General features: G+C 40.1%; 2 protein-coding genes and 1 pseudogene across 6 annotated transcripts in view; all 3 read left to right on the top strand.

The window, feature by feature from the left end:
* Nucleotides 1–1,696, top strand: part of LOC146511795 (uncharacterized) — a 63,279-nt gene extending 61,583 nt beyond the window's left edge. For 2 of the 3 annotated variants that reach the window (XM_085171883.1, XM_085171882.1), the window contains one exon: nt 35–1,696. In XM_085171883.1, the coding sequence (XP_085028009.1) occupies nt 35–721 (687 nt within the window). In that variant the 3' untranslated portion in view covers nt 722–1,696. The remainder of the gene's footprint in view (nt 1–34) is intronic. The other variant, XM_085171884.1, reaches the window with a different exon arrangement.
* A 2,627-nt stretch (nt 1,697–4,323) lies between these two features.
* Nucleotides 4,324–13,694, top strand: LOC146511794 (uncharacterized). Of its 2 annotated transcripts, XM_085171947.1 has the most exons (4): nt 4,324–7,686; nt 10,801–11,397; nt 11,718–11,899; nt 12,469–13,694. In XM_085171947.1, the coding sequence occupies exons 1-4, from the start codon at nt 7,669–7,671 to the stop codon at nt 12,863–12,865; spliced, it is 1,194 nt and encodes a 397-aa protein (XP_085028073.1). In that variant the 5' UTR covers nt 4,324–7,668; the 3' UTR covers nt 12,866–13,694. The 2 variants fall into 2 exon arrangements, with proteins under 2 accessions (XP_085028073.1, XP_085028072.1); XM_085171946.1 differs by having other exon boundaries at nt 4,336–7,686; nt 11,718–12,538.
* A 5,852-nt stretch (nt 13,695–19,546) lies between these two features.
* LOC146511792 (uncharacterized) overlaps nt 19,547–27,803 on the top strand; it is a 28,225-nt pseudogene continuing 19,968 nt past the window's right edge. The window contains exons 1-2 of the transcript XR_014875963.1: nt 19,547–20,645; nt 21,641–22,237. The product of XR_014875963.1 is annotated as an uncharacterized LOC146511792 (transcript). The remainder of the gene's footprint in view (nt 20,646–21,640; nt 22,238–27,803) is intronic.

Raw genomic sequence — 27,803 nt, 5'->3', positions numbered from 1 at the left:
GACTGACTTACACTGTCTTTGCGTCTTTGTTTAGAAGCAGAGCGACACAGATGGATCCAGTTCTCAACCCTGTCATCACTGTGGTGGTGGGAAAGACTTTCGTTGTGATCTTTGTGGAAAAACTTTCAGTTGGCAAGCCTCCCTAAAAACACATCAACGTAGACACACTGGAGACAAACTGAAATACTGCAAAGAATGTGGGAGAAGCTTCACCACACCAAGTGAGTTAAAAAAACATGAACTGATTCACAGTGGGGTTAAAAAGCACCTCTGTGATCAGTGTGGGTCATCCTTCATTACTGCAGGTCAGCTTAAAACACACAAACAAGTCCACACAGGAGAGAAACCATTTAAGTGCAGATACTGTGACAAAAGCTTCTCACAATCAGGTAATCGTATTTTTCATGAACGTACACACATGGAAGGAAACTACAGCTGTGACCAGTGTGACAAGAGCTTCAGGAATCTCAGTTCATACTCCAAACACAAACGATCCCACATTACTAATAAACTGTTTCACTGTTACCAATGTGCCCAAACATTCACCTCATTATCTGCTCTGTGCAAACATCAGCGTGATCATGCAGGGCTGAAATCACTCCCATCACTGGATCACAGTGAATCTAAAGAGACAGAAAGATCCTCTGGTTTCAGTGTCAGACTTAAAACCCTTGAGATCAGGCTCCACAGAGTTCAGATCGAATCTCCTGTAAACATCTGATAAAATGTTCCACTGGATGGATGGATGTATAATCTCTTTTTCTGAAGGTTGCTCTCTTCCTGTTTCTGCCAGTGCTGACTGCACAGATGTAATATAGATCCATGTCACTGTTTGGAAGTATCAGAGAACTGCTGATGCTGTAAAGTTGCTGGTCAGTCTGATGGGCTGTTGTGTTGTTGTTGGTGATGCTGGATGAAGGGCTGGTGGACCAGGTGAGCTCAGGTTGATCCCGTCTGAGTTGCAGGTGATCCTTTGTCCTACTTGTTGGAGATTAACTTTACGGACTGGAGCTGGAAAAAATCTAAGAATAAAAAAAACAAAAAAAATATATTTCTAAAGAAGTCAGAACACAATTTTCCTTTTCTGTTCATTTCATGTTAACATGATTTAATTTATCAAAAATCATGTAAACATGGTGAATGGACTGCTGAGGACTGGGGCAAAGTCATATTCTCAGATGAAGTCTCTTTCCGATTGTTTGGGGCATCCGGAAAAAGGCTTGTGCAGAGAAGAAATGGTGAGCACTACCATCAGTCCTGTGTCATGACAACAGTAAAGCATCCTGAGACCATTCATGTGTGGGGTTTCTTCTCATCCAAGGGAGTGGGCTCACAATTTTGCCCCAAAACACAGCCATGAATAAAGAATGGTACCAAAACACCCTCGAACAGAGAGCTAAAGATTAAAAATGCCCAAGGCGAAGCACTCAAAAGTCTGGCTGTCTTTCACAGCATCTGATGAAGCACCTGGTGATGCATAGCGTTTTTGTAAAAGCTAGAAAATTGTTAGCAACCTGGAGTTAGCAACATCCCCCAAGAACCCGAAGAGTGGAGTCCTGGCCTCTAGCCCTTCCAGTGTAGCACCGGTTCCAACCAAAGGAGTTATGTTGTATCAACAGAAAAGGCTAACTTGGTTATCATTTTGCAGAAAAAAAGAGACTGCTAAAAATAAAAACACAAGAGGATTTTGTACAAAGTTTGTGTTTTCCATTCTTTAACCTCCAGTTTTTGGGTCTGCTCTAACGAACACGCCGGTGGTGCTCCCCGCTGTGAAATACGGTTAAAACTGTAAAACTGTATGATTGTAAGCAGTGTTGGTCAAGTTACTTGACAAAAGTAATCAGTAACTAATTACTGATTACTTCCCCCAAAAAGTAATCCCGTTACTTTACTGATTGCTTATTATCAAAAGTAATTATTTACTTAGTTACTTTTTAAAAACACAATTTACAACCTGAATAGGTGATAAAGTGATAGATCTTTTAGCCCAATTCTACTTTTTCTACATAATCCATCATATAAAATGTAATCAAATGGAAAAGTCTCTTTTTAAAACTTGTTTTATTAGTTTTAATCTTTTAACTTTATGCATCAAGCAAAAATTTATTTATATGCAACATTCTCTGACTTGAAGAAATTTGTTGAACATTTAAACCTATTTTCTGCACATTCCAGCACCTAAAATGAAATAGTCTTTGTTTTTACACTCAGTCTTGCATCTATTTGAAAGACTATTTGAAAGCAGAAAATAAATAAAATTAAAGACTCAGCAGTCCTGTTGCTCTATTTTCACCTGTAAAGCAGGAGTGGGGTAGGCGGAGGTTTACCCTGGTGCAGGTGTGCCGCAGCGGTCAGTGGAAGAATCCGCGAGTTTCTCTGTGAATTTCCAATAACGTCGTAGCTACTCGGTGCTTGCTTGGAAGTTTAGGGCTTTTTTTCCGCTGTAAAAAGAAGTTTTCTTCCCATGCACAACGGACACAAATGTTTTTGTCACTTTTTATGGAATCAAACTCAAAGTAAGGTCAGTATTTCCACACTTTAAACGCTGCACGCTCATACTCTCTCAGCACTCGATATATGATCCATTGTTGACCTGCACACAGCTGTTGTCACAAACGTCGCACTTGCTTACGTCACTGTCATGAGACATTCTCGCAAAAAATCAAAGTTTTAGTAACGCGGTAACGCAGCGTTCCTACAGGAAAGTAACGGAAATCTAATTACCGTTTTTGCAATAGTAATCCCTTACTTTACTCGTTACTTGAATAAAGTAATCGGATTACGCGTTACTGCCCATCTCTAATTGTAAGTGGGAGACAGGATGAAAACAGGACATCCCCTACACTGAACGACTGACCACAGCAGGAATATTCCTCCCACATGGCTTCATATGTGTTGTTCAGTTACCTGTTTACAAGTTGGCGACACCCCTTAAGAAATATCAGCAAACAGTGGCCGAGTCCACCACATGTCCACAAGTCCACACCTCCACCAAATTAACAAAATGTAAGTGGAACACTTTCAGGGACCTACCGCTCCAGTAGAGAGCTTGCTGAGATTTTGTTGTCACAACTTCTTTCTGTTTATTATTATATATATAATATTTATATATTTTACAGAAATCATGTAATTCTTGAATCTTATGGAACTGCCATAACGAATTAATTAAATACACCCTTAAATAATGAATTAAATGTGGCAATAATTAATTACATAAATATTTATGACACATGTAATTAATTAATTATTTACACTGTTCTGTTATTACTAAAAGTTTTAAAATGTATCACTAAAATATCATTCTCAGTCAGTTGTTATTCATTATGTGTTTACAGCATCCTCTGTGGTTGCTCCAAGTAATGCACTTTAGAAACGCCTTTACTTTGAAAAAAAAAAAAACCCAACTAGCCCTAACCATAACCGTATTGAACAGGAAGTCCGCTCAGTCGAGCAAAGCAAGTGAGCAATAGTGATGGTAAATTCGATTCCTTTTACTGAATCGAGTTTTAAGGAGTCACGCATCAAAGTGAATCGGGTTCTTTGAGTCATTTGATTTGATTGATGAAGTGGAAAAAATGTACATTTTCACTCAAACTTAATTTGTTTCTCTTTTCATGTATATCCTACTGCTAAGATGAGTGATTCTATAAGAAAACAACTATTTTATAGAGCAAAAAAGAGCAAAGAAATTTCTAAAGGGAATATTTATTTTGTTTATTTTTATTTTCCTTAAATGTCTCAAATATATATATATATATATATGTGTGTGTACTTTTTTTTTTCTAAACGTCCACTGAGCTGTGAGCCAGGGGGTGGTAATGCGCCTTAACATTGGTTGCCAACCAAGAAGAAGAAGAAGCTGTAAGCAAGGAGGGAGGAGGTGAGCGAGTCCTGAGTGATTCGCATTATCTATAAGCTGAGGCTGGTGAAAAGGGTCTAATTGCAAGGCTCAAGAAAGTAATTAATTAAGTCTTGACCAGGGGTCAGCAATCTTTTAATACCCAAAGAGCCATTTGGACCCGGTTTCCACGCAAAAGAAAAGTTTTTAACTGCTTTTTAAAAGAATCCACAGAGCAACTAAGGTGTGTTGCTTATGAAATCCATGAAGTGCTACAGAGAAAATTACATTTTATTTATGTAATTAACACATTTTGAACTCTTAAAGAAATATAACAAAAGGAAAAACACCCAGCTGAAATAAAATGATCCAGCAAACAAAAACTGTTGTGAGCCGCCACCCTTTGGGCTTTTGGAGCCTTGACCTGGCTTTTAAAAGATATTGAAAAAAAAGCACTATGTTGCTAAAAGAAAAAGAAAAATAGATATATTTATTCTCTTTAGCTGATATTTTGAAATATAAAGGAAATAAAGGAGATTATAATGAATCAAGCATTTTTGTTCTTTTAGTTCCAAAGTGGGAGTTTTCTCACTGTAAAGACTCGAGTTCAGTGTTGACTGTGTGCTCTCTGTTCTTGAACTCCTGAATGCGCTGGGTTGTTCAGTTTTCCAGCAAAACAAAATTTGTATTCAAGCATTATTTGCTAATTTCCATCGAGCTCCTCCTCACCTGCTGTGCATCTGTGTTCAGCAGCCTTTCCTCTGTGTTTCTCAGGTTTTGTATTTCAAATAGTACTAGTATTTTAAAAGGTGATAAAATCTTCCATCAGTTTCATAAACTTTAACCCCGTATTAGTGTTATTGTTTTTGAAACTCACCTGTAATGTTTTCTGTCAGTGGTGTATGTTTAACATCACTGTGGCTTCTGTGAATCTGTTCTGTTTTATTGTTTCTAAACTTTTACGTTGTCTATTTACAGCCTTTGGTTAGAGAAGTGCTTTTAGCTGCTTATCGGAGGAGAATGTACTTCCTGAACAAAAATGACCCCTAGAGGCTGAAGATAGTAATGCATATATCATGTTTTAGATTTTTCGTTTCTGTTTATGCATTGCAGTAAAATGTTTAGGAAGTTGTGGGGATAAAAACAAACACTTCAGTCAACTCACACTTGGACCCTGAAATGTGTGAAGATCTAAATATTTATCAAAGTCAGATTTATAATATGTGATGTATAACTGTGTTTTATAGGGAAAACAAAAACAAGGTTGAGTATGGAGAGAAATAACAGAATAACAGAGATTAATGAAATATTACACAGACATAAAGAATCCCATTTTTAAAATCAGTCACTCCTGTTAAAAGATATTATTGGAATATGTCTACAAATCTCTAAATAACATTTACCCTGCAATAACACAACTTGGAAACTCCCATTGTAAATTAGTGCTGTATATAAAAGGAAATACATACATGAATTAATAAAAAATAAAATACAATTTCATAACATTAATTTAACCACTAAGGAAACCTAAAATCATCAAAACAACTTCGCCAGTACAATAAAATACCCTGAAATTGATCAGAAACTGAACTGATGACTTCCTACTTAGATATTTGTTTCAGTTCAGTGATGGTGGATTATAACCTCCATTCAAATCATTCAAAAAGAGGAAACTATAGAACATGTTATATTACACTGTGAGAAGGTAACTGATCCAAAACCTCAGTAACATAAAAATGAAACTGGATCTTATTGATTTACTGCAAAAGGACTCAAGAAGTGAAAGTTATCAGGAATTATACCAGTTTTTAAAAGAGAGTAAATTGTTTGGGAGGATGTGAGGGTCGATGTTCCAGTTCACACTCCACACCAGTTGGTGGCGGTAATTCACCATGTTGTTGTTTGACAACCACCAATAAACGATATAAAGAAGGAAGAAGAGGGCGGAGCAAAGTGAGGACGCTCCACGAGAAGAGGCGTTTGCACAGAGAGCTGCTTTTTCATTCAAAGAGAATAAAGTAGTACCAACGTTTGGATCGATATCTGCATCGATCTGCCCACCCTTGTCTCCTGGATCGTAGCTGAGATCAGCGTGAACCACGTGGGTCTCTGCTCCCTGATCTGTTTCCTGTGTTTGGAAAGAGTTCCAGCTTCATCACGGAGTTTCTCTCGGTTTGTGGGCTCATCTAAAGGTAAGCACCGAGCTAACTTTACTGTGAGTTCAGTTCATGTTGAGTTTAGCTCCTGAATGAGGTCTTCTGCTGCTCTCCTCGGTGTCTGTTCACAGTTTATTGTGAACACGTTGAGAGAAGAGTGAGAGAGTGTTTGGAGAAAACACCAACTAATCATTAGCTCAGCATGCTGGGAGAAGTTGGAGCAGAAAAGTCTTTTCATTGTCCCTGCAGCTGTTTTCCTGCCTGCACCAAACCTCTACAGCCTCATTTCTATTTGAAGTGATAACAGGAAATGGATGAGAGCGATCTGCTGCAGTATCAGGGTCACAATAAACGTTATTGTCCAGCTGCTGTGGATGAACACATGAGAGGAAGTGAACTCCTACAAAGTGTCATTTTAATGAGTCTGGCTGCTGTAAAGTGATGCACAGGAAGATGTTAACAAAAACTAATGAAACAGAGATGAAAGTAAACAGTGTTCATATTTGAAAGCACAGAGAATAAAAATATATTGTGGTGGTTAATGTGCAGCTCTTGGTGATTTGGTAGAAGAATGTTTTTAATCGTGTTGTGGATTGAATGTTGGGTTTGATTTCATTTTGTCTACAGAAGTTTTTCTCACCTGTGATCGTTCAGATTGATTTGTTGGGTTGACTTGAATCATGTGAAGGTTTAAAGCTGCACTTTCCCCAAAAAGAATAAAGTATAATCATGAAGAATGTAATAATGTCTTCCTGTGTCAAACACAGCTGCAGTCAAAGCAGGAAGGAAAGCACTGAAACCACTGATTTTGCATATTAATGCTCAAATAACTGACCTCCCAGCCCTTTGTTCCTTCAGTGGTGCTCTATTCAGCCATTATGCAAATATCAAAGACCACCACCACCCTCTCCAATCCAGACTTATCGACCTCCATCACACCCCTCACCCCCCTTTCCTCCTCCCTGAAACTCAGAATACACACTGAGGATGTGAGCCAACTATTTCAGAAACAGAAGCTCAGGAAAGCCCCCGGACCAGACGGTGTCTCACCCTCCTGCCTCAAAACCTGTGCTGAACAGCTGGCTCCCATCTTTACTTGCATCTTCAACAGATCCCTGGAGCATCATCCCTGTTCCCAAGAAACCCACCATCACAGGACTGAATGACTACAGACCTGTCGCCTTGACGTCTGTTTTCCAGACTGAAGCAGAGTCGTTAGCTGAAAACTGGTTTTAGAGGTTCATTCAGGACACCTTCTCAGGCTCTTACAGCCTTACCTGTATCATAACAAAGTGTATAAACCCCAATCCACCTTTAACATGGTCCTTCTCCCAAACCTTCAAATAGGACTTTCTGGCCCTGTCATAGTAAAGGGCTGCTTAGAATATTAGAGCCAATGTCACAAAGTTCCTCCTGAAGTATAAGTGAGTGAGAGAGTTTCCTCACTTTGCAGCACAACACGTCTCACAAGATTTCTACAAGCAATCAGAGTGAAATTTGCACTTTGTGTTGTCAGATGAACATATGAGACACTTTGACTCTTCAGTGCAGTGTGGAGCCTAACAAAGATCTGTTTTGTGTCCCAGCTGATCAGCAGGAGGAGAAGAGTCTGACGGAGCAGCAGAGGAACATTTTCAGCCATCTGGACTCAGCTGAGTCACTACAGAGGAAACAATGAGCTCAACACAGAAGGTGAGGAAAATATCACAGTTTCACCAAATAATCAGTCACGTCTAAAACTCTCATACTCCCAACCTGTTATATGACTGTGTTGTATTTTATTATATATACAATCACTTCACTAAATAATCTGCCTCAGATTGTTTTGCAGCATCTTTCAGTTTATGAAAAAACATAATGTCACATGTACAGACCCAATGTCTGATTTCAACACATGAGGACTTACATATAAGCTTTAATCTCCAGTTGATCAAATCCCACTGAGCAGTCCTTCCCTTTAAATCTAACCTCTCTTCTTCCTCTCCTGTCCTGTGTGTCTTGTCTTTCTCCATCTCTGAGTGAAGTTAGCTCTCTTTCCTTTCTCTCCCTGTGATGTGCAGCAGCTGGACCTTTATCGCAGCGGTCCCCAACCTATTTTGCGCCACGGACCGGTTTGTGCCCGACAATATATTCACGGACCGGCCTTTAAGGTGTCGCGGATAAATACAACAAAATAAAACTAGTACCGGTACCGAAAAAAAGAAGATTTTTCATAACACACATGAAAAGACCAAGGAAAACCGAGTTAACGAAAAAAACGATAACAAAATAACGCTGAAAACCGATAAGAACCCTGAAAACCATACATTTCACACCCGAGTCTCACTCTTGCGGCCTGGTACTAAATAACTCACGTACCGGTCCGTGGCCCGGGGGTTGGGGACCGCTGCTTTAGCGAGTAACACACTGTGAGACAAAACTGCACATAAACAGTTTGTTTGTTTGCTGATGTTTTTTGAGCTGATAGAAATGCTGCATTTGAAATTACCTGCCACTTAAAAATATTACTCCATTTATGCTCGCTCGTCTTCTGCATGGATAGCTAGATGCTGAAGTATTGTTACTGCAACTTGTCAAAGGAGCTTGCAAAGAAAAGCGTCTGGACTTCTTTGAGTTGCTTGAAGACGTTTCACCTCTCATCCAAGAAGCTTCTTCAGTTCTAAGGTCAAATGGTGGAGATTCCCAGATTTAAACCTAGTGGGAGTATCCCCCCACAGAGGGACAAAGGGACCCCCTGATGATCCTGTAATCGCCTGAGCCAAGGTGTGAAACTGGGTGTGGGTCCCAATCAGCCAGAGTTTCGGGTGAGCTCATTGTGAAACATGGCCCCACCTTATCATGCAAATTCCTGAGGTCAGATGGCCCAGGATGTGAGTGGGCGTTAAGGCGTCTGGGGAGGGAACTCAAAACTGGATTATAGATGGCAGACAGTTGGTGTCATAAACCACCGCCTCTGTTCAAAGATGGTCGCTCACAGTGGACATAGATGCTTCTTTCACTCCTCTTTCAAACCATCTGTCCTCTCTGTCCAAAATGTGAACATTGGCATCCTCGAAAGAGTGACCTTTGACCTTTAGATGCAGATGGACAGCTGAGTCTTGTCCTGTGGAGGTGGCTCTTCTATGTTGTGCCATGCGCTTGTGAAGTGGCTGTTTGGTCTCTCCAATGTAGAGGTCTGGGCATTCCTCGCTGCACTGTACAGCAAACACCACATTGTTAAATCTGTGTTTTGGAGTTTTGTCTTTCGGGTGAACCAGTTTTTGTCTGAGCGTGTTGATGGGTCTGAAATACACCGGGATGTCATGCTTGGAGAAAACTCTCCTGCAACTTATGAGCACCTGCAGTCGTTCAGTTGCTGTGCAAAAACAAAAAGAAGAAAAACAGCACTCATATATATATATATATATATATATATATATATATATATATATATATTATATATTAATGTATACTTACATATTAGTAAATAGGCTTTTTAAAAAGTTGTATTTCACAGGAGAGAACCTGTGTTAAATGATTGAAGCAAACACAAAGCAGATATTCTTTGTGTTTATTCTTTATTTATTTCATTATATTGCATGAATGTCTGTTACATGCTTAAATATAAAGTTCAAAAAGTGTAATTGCGTTCTGGCATATTGATCAATTGATTGCGATTAAATGCAGAAAATTGAGCGATTTATTAGTTTATTTATGAGGTTATTTATTTTAATCTATTGATAGCACTACTTTAAATGTATCAACAAAAGAGCTGCAGCTTTCACTGACAGCACATCATGTGGTACTTTAACCTTTTGTACTGTTTTCATCAATTAATTTTGCAGTTAACATGTGAACATGTTGGATGATCTGTCTGCTGTCACTGGGTGGTGCTGAGGTCTGAATCTGAGGGCAGCTCCTGGAATCACAAAGAGAACAGAATCATCACAAACTGAAAAATAAAGCTTATCCCTCAAATCTGAAATAAAGCTGATCCTCTCTGTCCTCACACACTCGGGATCTGAAGTTTTTCTCTTACATATTTTCCTTTCTACAGCTCTGCTGCCAGCTGACATATGAGCTGTTTATTAGATAAGGACAAAGCCTTATATACTAACATATTTTGCAATATGTTTACCTTTGAGTTGTTGGTGCTATGTAAATTGATAAAGATGAGATGATGGAGCAGGTTTCAGTCCTTGTTCAGTCTGCTGCTGCATTGTGGTCACCAACATACGCAGGTATTATAACTGGTGTTTCAGCGGTTGCCTGGGTACCAGACAAGAAATATTAAAGCTTCAAATTATTTCTCTCAGAGCATGTAAGCTGTACAGAGTAATATCCATCTAACTGTCAACAATAACTTATTAAGAATCATCAAGACTGTTTCTTTTAACCAGAATATTTGAAACAAACTTTATTTTAACGTAAGCTACCAAACAAACAGCTGTAGTTGGTTTCAGTGCATAAATATTGGACTTTACTATTTTAATCTATAGTTAATGATTGAAAAATTATCTGATCCCACTCCTGTCTAACATGGAGGAGGCGGGGCTTATGATCTATACCAGAGCCAGACACCAGTGCACAATACAGACAATGTTTTCTACAGTCATTGGTTTGAACAGTCATGAATTATTTTTAACACCAGGTTGGATGTAATGTGTTAGAACTACCAGCAGGTGGGGATAAGAGACCTTTAAGGTGTTTGGTGCCACACTCCACCTTCAGGTTCAAAACTAGTGTTAATGGAGGAAGTTTGAAGGTTGAGTTTGTTCCACGACTGCATTTCACTCACTGCCTCTGTTTGTATCTCTGTCACTGCAGGACCAACATGGAGCGAGAAGTCAGCACTCTCAGGAGGCCGACAAACCTCACAGAAGAAAGAGAGAGAACAAATACAGCTGTGATGAATGTGGAAAAGAGTTTACTGTGAAGCCTTCACTAAAACTTCATCAGGTCATCCACACTGGAGAGAAACCGTTCAGCTGTGACTTGTGTGGAAAGTCTTTTTCCAGGAAGGATGCTCTAAAACAACACCAAGTCATCCACAGTGGAGTTAAAGCGTACAGCTGTGATCAGTGTGGCAGAGCTTTTACTCACAGTAGCAGCTTACAGAGGCATCTAGTTACCCACTCTGGAATTAAGGCATACAGCTGTGACATCTGTGGCAAAACTTTCAGCCATATACGGAATCGAAATACACACCTACGCATTCACACCGGACATGATGTGTACTGCTGCGATCAGTGTGGCAGACAGTGTACAACCAACGCGCATTTACAACAACACATGTTTACCCACACTGAGGAGAGACCTTATAAATGTGACCTGTGTGAAAAGAGTTTTAAAGATCCACATCACCTGAGAAACCACCAACAGATCCACACGAGAAAGAGACTCTACAAGTGCAGTTACTGTGAGGTATGTATTTATATTGTTATCTTGTCATTTTAGCCTGACTGTTTGGAACAACTCTGCTCATTAAATTGTGTTAGCATGTTAGCAATTCTACTGCATGGAAAAGCAGCTCTGAGTGATTATTCAGATTTTCATGTCAGTTATGATTTTAGTATTACTGTAGTATTATGGTGGTAGTATTGTAGTTATTGCAGCCCAGTAAACTGAGTGCGTTAAACAGTAAAATGTAATTGGACGTCTGCAGAGATGCTCTTTATTTCAGGCGACGTTCAGGATAAAAGTGTTGAAGGACTTACTTTCACTGTCTTTGTGTCTTTGTTTAGAAGCAGAGCGACACAGATGGATCCAGTTCTCAACCCTGTCATCACTGTGGTGGTGGGAAAGACTTTCGTTGTGACCTCTGTGGAAAAACTTTCAGTCACCAATACACCTTAAAAGTACATCAACGTAGACACACTGGAGACAAACTGAAATACTGTAAAGAATGTGGGAGAAGCTTCACCACATCAAGTGGATTAAAACAACATGAACTCATTCACAGTGGGGTTAAAAAGCACCGCTGTGATCAGTGTGAGTCAGTCTTCACCACTGTAAGTCACCTTAAAACACACAAACGAGTCCACACAGGAGAGAAACCATACAAGTGCAGACACTGTGAAAAAAGCTTCTCACAATCAAGTAGTTGTAACATTCATGAACGTGCACACATGGAAGGAAACTATAGCTGTGACCAGTGTGACAAGAGCTTCAGGAATCTCAGTTCATACTCCAAACACAAACGATCCCACGTTACTAATAAACAGTTTCACTGTTACCAATGTGCCCAAACATTCACCTCATTGTCTGCTCTGTGCAAACATCAGCGTGATCACTCAGGGCTTAAATCACTCCCATCACTGGATCACAGTGAATCTGAAGACACAGAACGATACTCTGGTTTCTGTGTCAGACTCAAAAAGCTTGAGATCAGGCTCCACAGAGTTCAGATAGAATCAAGCTGCTCTAAAAACACATCAACATAGACACACTGGAGACAAACTGAAATACTGCAAAGAATGAGAGAAGCTTCACCACATCAAGTAGATTAAAACGCCATGAACTGATTCACAGTGGGGTTAAAAAGCACGTTTGTGATCAGTGTGGGTCATCTTTCATCACTGCAGTCACTCTTAAAAGACACAAACGTGTCCACACAAGAGAGAAACCATACAAGTGCAGACACTGTGAAAAAAGCTTCTCACATTCAGATAGTCGTAACAAGCATGAACTTGCACACATGGAAGGAAACTACAGCTGTGACCAGTGTGACAAGAGCTTCAGGAATCTCAGTTCATACTCTGAACACAAACGATTCCACGTTACTAATAAACTGTTTCACTGTTACCAATGTGCCAAAACATTCACCTCATTGTCTGCTCTGTGCAAACATCAGCGTGATCACTCAGGGCTGAAATCACTCCCATCAAAGTGAATCTGAAGAGACAGAAAGATCCTTTTCTGGTTTGAGGGTTAAACTTAACGTCAATGCTGACATCACGATTACGTGCTTTAAAATTTTTACACAATTAATCCGTTCTGGATTGCAGAATGACTCAAAATCCCTGAAATGTCTCTGTCAATGCATTTTGGACAGTTTGTCCAAAGTTCGTGCATTCTGCGCTCCAGATGGGTTAAAAATTGTAATTGTGTCAATCTTGATGACAGCGTTAACGTTGACAGCATATATGTAAAAACTGAGTGTGAGGGCCCTCGGTGCACCTGTTTGCTGCTGTGCTGAAGTCTCACACACAACCTGTCAAAAAGGGAGGGGGCGGGCTGCTTGATTATGATTCATATTGTTACTCCAAGCCTATTATGTATTAATTATTTTTCCTGGGTTGTATGAAATCCCAGAAAAAATGACACATCTGCTTACCTGGTATTGTCCTGAAACAAGATAACATTCAGTAGTAGGGATTGTGAAAACTGCTGTTTACCTTTGTTAGCTACTTGGCTATTATAGTAAACAGTAGACAGACAGTAGAGACTGATGTGACTTATTGAATCTTTTGGACTGTGTTCAGCATAATATTAATGGGCCACTATTTGGAAGAGCTGTATTGTTGATTTGTCTGATATTTCAATGTGTGATGAATTATAATGACTGTTTGTTATCCATTTGCAAATTCGTTATGTTTGTGCTTAAAGGCTCTTCACCATGGGGTTCGCTTCACTTTGCTTTCTGCTAACTGTCTCGCCATATTCTGTGTGTAATTTCTTGCTGTCAATATAATTCTGTTTAATAAACTCTGTTCCAAGAATATTACTCTTTTCCAGAGGATCTTTTCGAGTGCCTTGATTTTAACTGAATCTAAAGAAAGCCGGATCTCCACAGAGGTCCATGATGGCTTTGCGACCAAAGCAGACAGCGGTATAAACGCTGTCTCCAGCTATACAACACAATACTTCTATACAATTTGAGTAAGACAGAAGTTTTAAAAACTCATTCATTTTTAAGAGGGTTTTAAAACTGTCCAATGTTGAGGAGGTCCTGATGTGCAGGGATAGGAGCAGTCACAGCAAAGGCCCGGTCTCCTCTGTGTTTAATGTGGACCATGGACAACTAAGAGCATCTGATCCGCAGACCTCAGTGATCTAGCAGGAATGTACCAATTTAAATAATCAGAAAGGTATGAGGGTGCAGACCTATGCAACACCTTAAAAACAAATAATAAAATCTTAAAATGAATTCAAAAACTTGACTGGCAGCCAGTGTATGGATGCCAGTATGGGAGATATGTGGTCTCGTTTGCGTGTGCCCGTTAGTAACCGTGCTGCAGCGTTTTGGACCAGCTGCAGTCGGCTGACTGATGACAGACTAACACCAGAGTAAAGACTATTACAAAAGTCGAGGCGAGCTGAAATGTAATTGCTAATATATATTTGTGTGTTGCCACACCTTCATTTTCCCGAGAGATTCTATTTTAAAAACACTCCTTTACTTTTTTGTGTTAAAATCTTTCATCAGTTTCATAAATTGTAACACTGCTCATGTCCTGTCATCAGAGGCATACTGGATTGATGCCTTGAAGGTCACCAGTTATCCTGATCTTAGTGAGGTCTAACATCTTTATTTATAGTCAGTATCTTTGTTCTGTATTAGCGTTATTGTTTTTGCAACTGACCTGTAATGTTGTCTGTCATCCCCGTCAGTGCTGCATGTTTAATATCACTGTGGCTTCTGTGAATCTGTTTTACTGTTTCTGAACTCTCATCTTCTGTTTACAGTCTTTGGTTAGAGAAGTGCTTTTAGCAGCTTGTCTGAGTAGAATGTACTTCCTGAACAACAATGCCCCCCTAGAGGCTGAAGACAGTAATGCATATATCATGTTTTTGATTTTTGGTTCTGTACATATAACAGTAAAATGTTTATTATGTTGTTGGGATAAAAACAAACACTTCAGTCAACCCACACTTGGACCCTGAAATGTGTGAAGATCTAAATATTTATCAAAGTCAGATTTATAATATGTGATGTATAACTGTGTGTTAAAGGGTAAAAACAAAAACAAGGTTGAGTATGGAGAGAAATAATAGAGTAACAGAGACTAATGAAATATTACACAGACATAAATAATCCCATTTTTAAAATCAGTCACTCCTGTTAAAAGATATTATTAGAATACTTTTAAAAGGCTAAATGACATTTACCTTGCAATAACACACCTTGGAAACTCCCATTGTAAATTAGTGCTGTATATAAAAGGAAATACATACATACATTAATAAAAAATAAAAAACTATTTAATGACATTAATATAACCCCTAAGAAAATCTAATCAAACTCAGCCTGCACAATAAAATACACTCAAATTAGAAATTCATTTCAGTTCAGTGATGGTGGATTATAACCTCCATTCAAATCATTCAAAAAAGAGAAAAGAAAACTGTAGAACATGTTATATTACACTGTGAGAAGGTAACTGATCCAAAACCTCAGTAACATAAACATGAAACTGGATCTTATTGATTTACTGCAAAAGGACTCAAGAAGTGAAAGTTATCAGGCCTTATTCCAGTTTTTCAAGGAGAATAAATGGTTTGGGACGAGTTGAGGGTCGATGTTCCAGTTCACACTCCACACCAGTTGGTGGCGGTAATGCACCATTTTGTTTTTTGACAAGCGCCAATGAACGATATAAAGAAGTAGAAGAAGAGGGCGGAGCAAAGTGAGGATGTTCCACGAGAGGAGGTGTTTGCGCAGAGAGCTGCTTTTTCATTCAAAGAGAATAAACTAGTACCAACGTTTGGATCGATATCTGCATCGATCTGCCCACCCTTGTCTTCTGGATCATCGATAGCGTGAACCACGTGGGTATCTGCTCCCTGATCTGTTTCCTGTGTTTGGAAAGAGTTCCAGCTTCATCACGGAGTTTCTCTCGGTTTGTGGGCTCATCTAAAGGTAAGCACCGAGCTCACTTTACTGTGAGTTCAGTTCGTGTTGAGTTTAGCTCCTGAATGAGGTCTTCTGCTGCTCTCCTCGGTGTCTGTTCACAGTTTATTGTGAACACGTTGAGAGAAGAGTGAGAGAGTGTTTGGAGAAAAACACCAACTAATCATTAGCACAGCATGCTGGGAGAAGTTGAGCGTTTGCTGGCAGAAAGTTGGAGCAGAAAAGTCTTTTCATTGTCCCTGCAGCTGTTTTCCTGCATGCACCAAACCTCTACAGCCTCATTTCTATTTGAAGTGATAACAGGAAATGGATGAGAGCGATCTGCTGCAGTATCAGGGTCACAATAACTTTATTGTCCAGCAGCTGTGGATGAACACATGAGAGGAAGCGAACTCCTACAAAGTCTCATTTTAATGAGTCTGGCTGCTGTAAAGTGATGCACAGGAAGATGTTAACAAAAACTAATGAAACAGAGATGAAAGTAAACAGTGTTCATATTTGAAAGCACAGAGAATAAAAATATATTGTGGTGGTTAATGTGCAGGAGAGTGTGAAGAATGTAATAATGTCTTTCCCGTGTCAAACACAGCTGCAGTCAAAACAGGAAGGAAAGCACTGAAACCACTGATCAAAGCTCATTAATCAAAGATCGCTGATCAATGGCCATGAGTACCATTCACAAAGAGTTGAGGAGTCGCTGCAATCACAGCATTTGAGCAATGATCATGAGAATTTGCATATTAATGCTCAATAACTGACCTCCCAGCCCATTGTGGAAATTATGCAAATGTACTGTTGAAAATTGGGGAAACCTGCAGTCAGCTGAGACTAGAGCTGGGCGATAGAACGATAACAATATGTATTGCGAAGTAACTTTTTCTCGATAGAAAAATTAAACTATTGCGATAGACCTCACCGCTAGTGATGGGTCGTTCGCGAACAAAATGGCTCTTAGAGCCGGCTCTTTGAAGTGAACGACGTGAGTCGTGAGGTTTTTTTTTCTTTCTCTCACCCTCTCTCTCTCGCCCTTTTTTCCACTAAACTCCGCATGCGCGGCCTGTACTTTGCGCTGGGCAGAGGGGGGGAGGGGCGTTAGTTACACTTGCAGTAGCACAGGAACAGAGCCAGAGAGAAAGAGAGCGAGGGACAAGTAATCATCCACTATTTTCAGTTGCAGATGATAAAGGATTCAGAAATCATGCAGGCCCATATGACAGAGAATGTGCATCTTCTTTTTGTTTTAATATTTTAATCTATATTTAATTGTGTTGTGGTTTGCAGTGTTTTGTGTTGTTTCACGTTAAATTTGTTTAAAAGGAAAAAGCTAAAAATTTAAATAGTTAAAAGTTTAAAATGTAAATAGTTGTTTTTTGTATTATATGATTTATTTATTACATTTTATGTGGAGTGAATAAATAAAGTATATTTACGGTGGCCCTTAGAGACAAAGCACGTACAAACTCCAAAACGCGTAAAAACTCAGAATCAAGTACAAAAGACAACAGAAGTGCTCCAGGATGCTAGGGCGCAGTGTTGAGCTTTTGTTACCTAGTGGCTACTAGTGATGGGATTTCTGGCTCTTTTTAGAGATCCGGCTCTTTCGGCTCGGCTCACTAAAAAGAGCCGGCTCTTTCGGCTCCGAACCGGCTCTTCAGGTTGTTTTGTTGCTTTAATTAATTTATCATTAACAATAAAATAAAATTATGCAGAAAAGGAATTACTAATGTAAAAAAAGTGGTTTTATTTATATATGTTTATATATGGCCCCTAGAGACAAAGCACGTACAAACTCTAAAGCATATACAAACTCCAAAACAGAGCTACCCAGATCACTTAAATTACACAATTGAAAGCATGTGTGTATTGTTTGTGTATTTATAGACAAGCACTCATATTTATTCAAATAATTTAAAAATAAAATTCATTTACCTGTTACTACCACACACCAAATCCGGTTGTTGATACTTCCTGGCTTGTGTAACCACTAGGTAACAAAAGCTCAACACTGCGCCCAGCATCCTGGAGCACTTCTGTTGTCTTTTATATGTGCTTCTGAGTTTTTACGTGTTTTGGAGTTTGTACGTGCTAAGGGCCACCATAAATATACTTTATTTATTCACTCCACATAAAATGTAATAAATAAATCATATAATACAAAAAACAACTATTTACATTTTAAACTTTTAACTATTTAAATTTTCAGCTTTTTCCTTTTAAACAAATTTAGCGTGAAACAACACAAAACACTGCAAACCACAACACAATTAAATATAAATTAAAATATTAAAACAAAAAGAAGATGCACATTCTCTGTCATATGGGCCTGCATGATTTCTGAATCCTTTATCATCTGCAACTGAAAATAGTGGATGATTACTATACCTTTCTAATGCAACGTTGTTGTCCCTCGCTCTCTTTCTCTCTGGCTCTGTTCCTGTGCTACTGCGAGTGTAACTAACGCCCCTCCCCCCTCTGCCCAGCGCAAAGTACAGGCCGCGTGTGCGGAGTTTAGCGGAAAAAAGGGCGAGAGAGAGGGTGAGAGAAAGAGAAAAAAAACCCTCACGGCTCCCAATAAGGAGCCGGCTCGTGTCGTTCACTTCAAAGAGCCGGCTCTAAGAGCCATTTCGTTCGCGAACGACCCATCACTAGTGGCTACACAAGCCAGGAAGTATCAGCAAGCGGATTTGGTGTGTGGTAGTAACAGGTAAATGAACTTTTTTTTAAAATTATTTGAATAAATATGAGTGCTTGTCTATAAATACACAAACAATACACACATGCTTTCAATTGTGTAATTTAAGTGATCTGGGTAGCTCTGTTTTGGAAGTTCAGTTAACGCTAGAAATGTGTTTTGGAGTTTGTATATCCTTTAGAGTTTGTACGTGCTTTGTCTCTAGGGGCCATATATAAACATATATAAATAAAACCACTTTTTTTTACATTAGTAATTCCTTTTCTGCATAATTTTATATTATTGTTAATGATTAAATAATTAAAGCAACAAAACAACCTGAAGAGCCGGTTCGGAGCCGAAAGAGTCGGATCTTTCTAGTAAGCCGAGCCGGATATTTTTAGTGAGTCGAGCCGAAAGAGCCGGATCTCTAAAAAGAGCCGGAAATCCCATCACTACTCACCGCTCTTCCTCTTAAAAAAAAAAAAAAGAACAGACAATCCAAATTAAGTAGTGCGGAGCCGAACCAATCACAGCCGCAGCGTCACGTCACGTGACTTGTTATGTACAGCACAAGTGCCAAGCCGCACATGTGTATTTGTTTGGGAAGCAGCCAGCCGCCGTGTCGCCCGGGTAATGGAGGAAATGAGTGTGCCGACTAGAGAAAAATCAACCGAGAGCGTGACCGAAGGTTACCGAAGAGAAAACAGATGATGGTTCCAATTCCGGAGAGATTGTCGAACGGAAGAGCCACAGAAGTTCCTTAGTGTGAAGGTATTTCGGCTATTTCAAGTCTGACAACAAACAGAGTAGCGCGCACTGTAAAATGTGCCGAAAGCAAGTCTGGAAATACAATAAACCGGTGCATGCTCAATTTCTGACTGAAAGCGCTAATTCGTCATTCGGGTTTTGTCAGACTAAAGTAACTGTTAAAACTGTTTGAAAAGCTCAGCTATACAACAAGGAGAGATTGAGAATTTCCCTTTAGTTCTCAGTTTATTTGATATTGACAAAAGTTAGTCAATTTTGTCTGATCTTCTGTAAAACAAACTAAGACTCATTTTTAGAATTAATATTTTGTTTCTAAGTGGAATTGACAATTTAGTCTGTTTTGTTTGTTCTATTTTGAAACTTAAACGCTTTAGCGGCTGCCTTTTGTGTAGTTTGCAATATTTGCCTTTATTTATCTGAAAAAGTCTCATGTTCCTTAAGTACATCTACCCTGTTGAACTTATTATGGGAAATAAATATTTAAATCAAAACAAGCTGCTGATTATTTCACATTTCACTTGTGAGCAACGGCACATTTAAATCTTACAAATATAGTTATTTGGCTTATATTGTGATATATATCGTTATCGCCTGATATGAAAAAAACATATCGTGATATGAAAAAATCTTATATCGCCCAGCTCTAGCTGAGACTGAAGAAGTCACTTGGATGAGTGACGAAACGTTTCTCCTACTGCCAAAGCTACGTCCAGATGAACAGAATCAAAGTTTGGGGAATGGTGGACGTGGTGGGACTGGGGGGCTGAAGGTGTGGAAAGTGTGGGGTGGGGGAGTAACAGGTCTGTCCCTGTTTGTGGAAACCACAGGAGGAGCTGTTCAGGCTGTTGCTGGGTGTGAATTGTTGATGGAGTCTTTAAACTTGTAGTTGCTGTTTCCAGACTGAAGCAGAGTCGTTTTTAGAGGTTCATTCAGGACACCTTCTCAGGCTCTTACAGCCTTACCTGTATCATAACAAAGTGTATAAACCCCAATCCACCTTTAACATGGTCCTTCTCACAAACCTTCAAATAGGACTTTCTGGCCCTGTCATAGTAAAGGGCTGCTTAGAATATTAGAGCCAATGTCACAAAGTTCCTCCTGAAGTATAAGTGAGTGAGAGAGTTTCCTCACTTTGCAGCACAACACGTCTCACAAGATTTCTACAAGCAATCAGAGTGAAATTTGTACTTTGTGTTGTCAGATGAACATATGAGACACTTTGACTCTTCAGTGCAGTGTGGAGCCTAACAAAGATCTGTTTTGTGTCCCAGCTGATCAGCAGGAGGAGAAGAGTCTGACGGAGCAGCAGAGGAACATTTTCAGCCATCTGGACTCAGCTGAGTCACTACAGAGGAAACAATGAGCTCAACACAGAAGGTGAGGAAAATATCACAGTTTCACCAAATAATCAGCAGTCACGTCTAAAACTCTCATAATCCCAACCTGTTATATGACTGTTTTGTATATTATTATATATTATGTATTTTTAAATTATGTTTACAAACATTAAGAAGTCACAAGCTATTATTGTTCTTTATTATTAGTAGTAGTATTAATTACATTTTCAATTCAGTGTTATTTATACAGCACCAAATCACAACAACAGTCGCCTCAAGGTGCTTTATATTGTAATGTGGATCCTACAATAATACATACAGACGAAAAACCCAACAATTATATGACCCCCTTTGAGCAAGCACTTTGGTGACAGTGGGAAGGAAAAACTCCCTTTTAACAGGAAGAAACCTCCAGCAGAACCAGGCTCACAGAGGGGCGGGGCCGTCTGCAGAGAGCGGTTGGAGCGAAAAAAGGAAGACAGGATAAAATACATGCTGTGGAATTTTTTTTATTATTATTATTATTATTATTATTATTATTATTATTATTATTATTAATAATAATAATAATAATAATAATAATAATAATAATACTAATAATAATAATATTATTGCTTTCATTGCTGTATAAATAGACTTAATATTGTCCAAAGCACCACAACGGTAGTCCGATATCAGGCAGTAAACACATTAAGTGTGTATATTTTCCCTTTATTTTTGAGGTTTTTTGCTCATACAAATTGAAATGCAATGAATATAGATTGAAAATGAATGACATTTAATTGCCTTTAATCAAAAATGAATCCAATGTTTTCTACAGTGAAACGTTTGAACAGTCATGAATTATTTTTAACACCAGGTTGGATGTAATGTGTTAGAACTACCAGCAGGTGGGGATAAGAGACCTTTAAGGTGTTTGGTGCCACACTCCACCTTCAGGTTTAAAACTAGTGTTAATGGAGGGAGTTTGAAGGTTCAGTTTGTTCCACGACTGCATTTCACTCACTGCCTCTGTTTGTATCTCTGTCACTGCAGGACCAACATGGAGCGAGAAGTCAGCGCTCTCAGGAGGCCGACAAACCTCACAGAAGAAAGAGAGAGAAAACATACACCTGTGACGAGTGTGGGAAGGATTTTACTGTGAAGGCTAAACTAAAATATCATCAGGTCATCCACACTGGAGAGAAACCGTTCAGCTGTGACTTGTGTGGAAAGTCTTTTTCCTGGAAAAGTGCTCTAAAAACACACCAACTCATCCACAGTGGAGTTAAAGCATACAGCTGTGATCAGTGTGGAAGAGCTTTTACTCAAAGTGGCCAATTACAGAATCATCTAGTTACCCACTCTGGAATTAAGGCATACAGCTGTGACATCTGTGGAAAAACTTTCAGCCACAGAGGGCACCGAAATAGACACCTACGCATTCACACCAGCCATGATGTGTACTGCTGTGATCAGTGTGGCAAAGAGTTTATAACAGACACACAGTTACAACAACACATGTTTAACCACACTGAGGAGAGACCTTATAAATGTGACCTGTGTGAGAAGACTTTTAAATCTCCACATCACCTGAGACGACACCAACAGATCCACACCAGAAAGAGACTCTACAAGTGCAGTTACTGTGAGGTATGTATTTATATTGTTATTTGTGTTAACTGAAACAGTAAAATGTAATTGGACGTCTGCAGAGATGCTCTTTATTTCAGGCGACATTCAGGATAAAAATGTTGAAGGATTGACTTACACTGTCTTTGTGTCTATGTTTAGAAGCAGAGCGACACAAATGGATCCAGTTCTCAACCCTGTCATCACTGTGGTGGTGGGAAAGACTTCCTCTGTGACCTTTGTGGAAAAACTTTCAGTCGGCAACAAACCCTGAAAATACATCAATGTAAACACACTGGAGACAAACTGAAATACTGCAAAGAATGTGGGAGAAGCTTCACCACTTCAAGTGAATTAAAACGACATGAACTCATTCACAGTGGGACAAAAAAGCACCTCTGTGATCAGTGTGGGTCATCTTTCATTACTGCAGGTGGGCTTAAAACACACAAACGACTGCACACAGGAGAGAAACCATACAAATGCAGACACTGTGACAAAAGCTTCTCACAATCAGCTCATCGTAACTATCATGAGCGTACACACATGGAAGGAAACTACAGCTGTGACCAGTGTGACAAGAGCTTCAGGAATCTCAGTTCATACTCCACACACAAACGATCCCACGTTACTAATAAACTGTTTCACTGTTACCAATGTGCCAAAACATTTACTAAATTATCTGCTCTGTGCAAACATCAGTGTGATCACTCAGGGCTGAAATCACTCCCATCACAGTGAATCTGAAGAGACAGAAAGATCCTCTTCTGGTTTCAGTGTCAGACTCAAAACCCTTGAGATCAGGCTCCAAAGAGTTCAGAGTGAATCTCCTGTAAAGATCTGATGAGGCAACTATGAATGAAAATGGTTCCCTAGTCTCATTTTAAGCTTTCTAAACTGTTCTGCTTCAGTGTTCGTGTCGAGTTGTTCGCTTTGTTCCAGCAGTTGGATGAAGAAGTTTGAGCTGTGATTTCATTTCCTGTATTTCAGAGTAAAGACTGAAGTGACAAATGGAAACATGTTTACAGTCAGAGTCAGATGAACTGTTTTCAGTGGCACAGATGGAGGTTTATCAGAGGATGAGACTTGGCTGTTCTCCACTCACACTGAACAGGGTTCCTGCAGCTTATTAAAAATGTGACCTGAATGTTATGAAAAATTTCCTTGTAACACTGAGTTACAGTAGGGGGGCTGCTCCGTAATCCAGTTGAATAACACATCTCCTGACATTAAACATAAGCTTATTTAATAACGTGGATCTCTTTTGTCCAGATTTTTATTCAGAGGCAGCAACCATGGTAAGAATTGACCCGGATGTTTGCAGATCTTAAAGTTTAGTATCAAGTTCATTTCCTTGTTGATGCAGAGAATTTAGATATTTTTGGACAATCCCATAAAAGATGCATGTAAGTGCCATCTGCTGTTTTATATTTGAGAAAAAAGGTTGAAAGCTCTTTAAAATCTTTTAATTTTCCTTAAACTTGCTGTAGGTATTAAAACTTATGATTTTGTGTTTAAGATGTCGAAACAATTAATTTTGGGAATTCATTTTTTAAAGTTGTGGTTTCATTTGCTCAGAGTTCCTCAACGTTTTCATCATACAAGGTGGGATGGATCCATGCTTTTACGCTGTTTAAGACAAATTCTGAAAGCTGAACGTTGCAGAGATTGAGACCCATTAGACCAGGCAGCAATTTTCAATCTTCTATTGTCCTGAGCTGTGGCCTCAGTTTCACTGGAAGTTGAACCCAAGTACGGTGTTCAGCTGTGGACTGGTCCATGGACCCGCCTGTCCTCCAGGAACACAGGTACACATCCTGGACAGGGAGGAACGCCGGTTTGAGACCAGAGTCAAGGAGGCCATTTACGTGAAAAGGGAAAGACTCTGAATCAAGGAGGGGTCCTAAGGGGTCCTAAATTGCAACGTCCCTCTAGTGGTGATAAAGACAGGGAAATAAGAAAAATGGCTCCTACACACCACCTCCTAATTATATGAGGCAGAGGACATAGCAACTATTGAACTTAAAGGAGCCATAATAAGTCATTATTAGTGATGTGTGGATCAATACTGAAATATTGATTCCTTATACCAGTAACTTATGTTCTAGAATCGATTCTCATATTAAAATATTGATATTTTAGTAATTTAGGGTAAATTTGTAGTTCATCATTAAGAGGAACACAGTGGAAAGAAAATAAGGAAATACCATTCGGATTGTGTACAGGCTGAGGACAAATCCAATAAGACTAATACAGCAGAATGCCCTGAATCAGTAATTAAGAGAAGACCATTAAGGACTCTCAGCAAAGCTGTTTCAGTGATGTGGCGTAGTTTAAAACCAGATTGAAATTTAACACAGATGTCATGTGCATCCAGGTAAGCCTGGAGTTGCGAGAGAACTATCTTCTCTAGGATTTTGGAGAGGAATGGAAGTTTGGATATCAGCCTATAATTAACGAAATCACAATTATCAAGACACCTTTTTTTAAAGAACAGGTTGCACTATAGCATGTTTAAAAACAGAGTGAACATAGCCAGAAGACAATGATAAGTTCATTAAAAACAGAATAAGATAAGATGACCTTTATTAGTCCCACAGGTGGGAAATTTGTTTTGTTACAGCAAAAGTGCAAAGTTATGTAGCAGAAATGAGAAAACACTGGAATGCAATAAAATACAATAGAATAAAATAAAATACTATATACAATAGAATAAAATAGAATAATATATACAATAGAATAAAATAGAAATACAAAAATACAACTTCGTCAGAAGAAGAATTGCACAAGAATTGCACATATAGCAGTCTTATTGCACATGTGTGTGTTTGATCAGCTGCAAAAGTCTTTATTGTGGAGTCTGACAGCAGTGGGGAGGAAAGACCTGCAAAATCTCTCCGTCCCACACCGTGGGTGCTGCAGTCTCCTACTGAAGGAGCTGCTCAGTGCTGTCAGAGTCACATGCATGGGGTGGGAGATGTTGTCCAACAGGGATGACAGCTTAGCCACCATTCTCCTGTCACTCACCATCTCCACTGGGTCCAGAGGGCATCCCAGAACAGAGCTGGCCCTTCGGATCAGCCTGTTCAGTCTCTTCCTGTCCCCAGCAGAGATGCTGCCGCCCCAGCAGACCACACCGTAAAAGATGGCTGAGGCCACCACAGAGTCATAGAAGGTCTTCAGGAGTGGGCCCTCCACTCCAAACAACCTGAGTCTCCGCAGCAAGTACAGCCTGCTCTGCCCTTTCCTGTAGAGGGCGTCTGAGTTATGAGTCCAGTCCAGTTTGTTGTTCAGATGAACACCAAGGTACCTGTAGCTGTCCACAGCCTCAATGTCCATGCCTTGGATGTTCAGTGGTTGCAGTGGAGAATGCTTGTGCCTGCGGAAGTCTACCACCAGCTCCTTGGTTTTACTTGCATTGATCTGGAGGTAGTTCAGCTGGCACAAGTCCACAAGTCTTGAGTCAGTCCTCTGTACTCCTTGTCGTCCCCATCAGTGATGAGGCCGACTATTGCAGAGTCATCAGAGAACTTCTGCAGGAAGCACTGGGTGGAGTCGTGGGAGAAATCTGCAGTGTAGATGGTGAAGAGGAACGGAGCCAGAACCGTTCCCTGTGGGGCCCCCGTACTGCAGACGACCCTGTCTGACACACAGCCCTGAGTTCTCACATACTGTGGTCGGTCGGTGAGGTAGTCCAAAATCCAGGTAGTGAGGTGATGGTCCACACCAGAGTTCTCCAGCTTGTCCTTCAGAACCGAGGGAAGAATAGTGTTGAAGGCACTGGAGAAATCAAAGAACATGATTCTCACAGTGCTCCCAGTGGTCTCCAGGTGCGCGAGGGAACGATGTAGGAGGTGGATGACGGCATCATCCGCTCCAATGCCAGGCTGGTAGGCAAACTGAAGTGGGTCCAGTGATGAGCTCACAAGGTGCAGAAACTGAGCCAGGACCAACCGCTCCAGGGTCTTCATCAGGTGGGATGTCAGAGCCACTAGCTGTTGGGGTCCTTGGGGCGTGAAGTCTTTGGCACTGGAACAACACAGGTTTTCCAGAGCTGTGGGACTCTTCCCAGCCTCAGGTTGAAGAGGTGCTCGATCACCCCACACAGTTTGTCCGTGCAGGACCTGACGGCCCTTGAGCTGATGCCATCTGGGCCCGCTGCCTTCCTGCCATTAATCCTCCTCAGTTCCCTCCTAACCTGGGTGGTTGAGAGAGACAGGCTGGAGCCTTGTGTTGATTGTGTATTGGATGCTGTTGTTGGGGGTGGGGAGGAGTGAGCCGGGTGAATAGAGGTGGTGTGAAGTGTCGGAGGTGTCAGAGGTGGAACAGCAACAGTGGGGGTGGGTGCGTCTGCAGCCGATGTTGGAGACTGCCTCATGGATGAATAAAATCTGTTGAAGAAATGATTCAGTTCATTTGCCCACCTCACATCCCTCCCAGGCAGAGAGTTCTGATGTTTGTGGCCTGAGATGGTTCTGAGGCCTCTCCAGACTTCACCATACCAATACTGGGCCCAATTACATTAATGCCATCCTTTACAATGCGAGACGGAAGAGGTTCATATGCAGAACTAGTAATTTTCAGTTGCTTGACAATTTGCTTAAGTGTACAGAGTGACACTGGCTCAAACTGATGAAAAGTTGAAGCACATTCTCCAGTGAGAGCAGGGCTCACCACTAGGGGGAGTGAGGATTTGAGAGATAGAATTTTATCAGTAAAGTATTTTAGAAATTGTTCAGAGAGCTGAGGATGGGACCATCGGCATATCAGGGCAGGGATTAACCACTGAATTAAAGCTTTTAAATAGCAATCGAGCGTTATGGCCATTGGTGACAATAATATCAGAAAAGAAGGCTGCTTTAGCACGTTTAGCAGCAATTTGAAACTCCAGGCGGCTAGAACGCAAAGTATCAAAGAATACCTGGAGATTATCTTTCTTCCATTTCCTCTCAGCTTGGCGGCATACACGCCGCAGGGCACGCGAAGAATCATTAAACCAACGTTGAGAATTAGTTCTAGGAGATTTCATTTTGATCGGTGCTACAGTATCAAGGATGGAAGAACACATGGATAGCAAAGAATTAGCAATGTCGTTAACCGTATGATGTTTGGAGCAGTCAAAGCTAGTAGTAGAGGCAGAGTTGAGGAAAGCCACAGAAAATATGTCATTGAACACTTTGGTCAGAGCGGTTTCGGTATCTTTTGGATTTTTTCTGTGAAGAATTTGGCAAAGTCATTGCAGGTCATGGTCAAATGAAGTTCAGCTGCCACTGACACAGGAGGGTTTGTTAGCCTGTCAACTGTAGAAAAAAACATCATTCTAAATCATTCTATACATCATTCTACCAGTAATGTACTTCATCAGTTTGTAGCTTCACAAAACAAAACGAAAATGAATTTTTGCCACAGGTTTTTCAATGAATTTTGTAAATTTAGTTTCCAGATAAGAGAGGCCAGACCTTTCTTATCCTCTGTGTTTAATCTGGACCTTGGGACAGCTAAGAGCATCTGATCCATGGACTTCAGTGATCTTGCAGGAGCGAACCAATTTAAAAGATCAGAAAGGTATGAGGGTGCTAACCCATGC

This window comes from Neolamprologus multifasciatus, chromosome 9 (genome assembly GCF_963576455.1).
Source record: "Neolamprologus multifasciatus chromosome 9, fNeoMul1.2, whole genome shotgun sequence".
Lineage (NCBI taxonomy): Eukaryota > Metazoa > Chordata > Actinopteri > Cichliformes > Cichlidae > Neolamprologus > Neolamprologus multifasciatus.
This window is presented reverse-complemented; position numbering and strand designations above follow the sequence as displayed.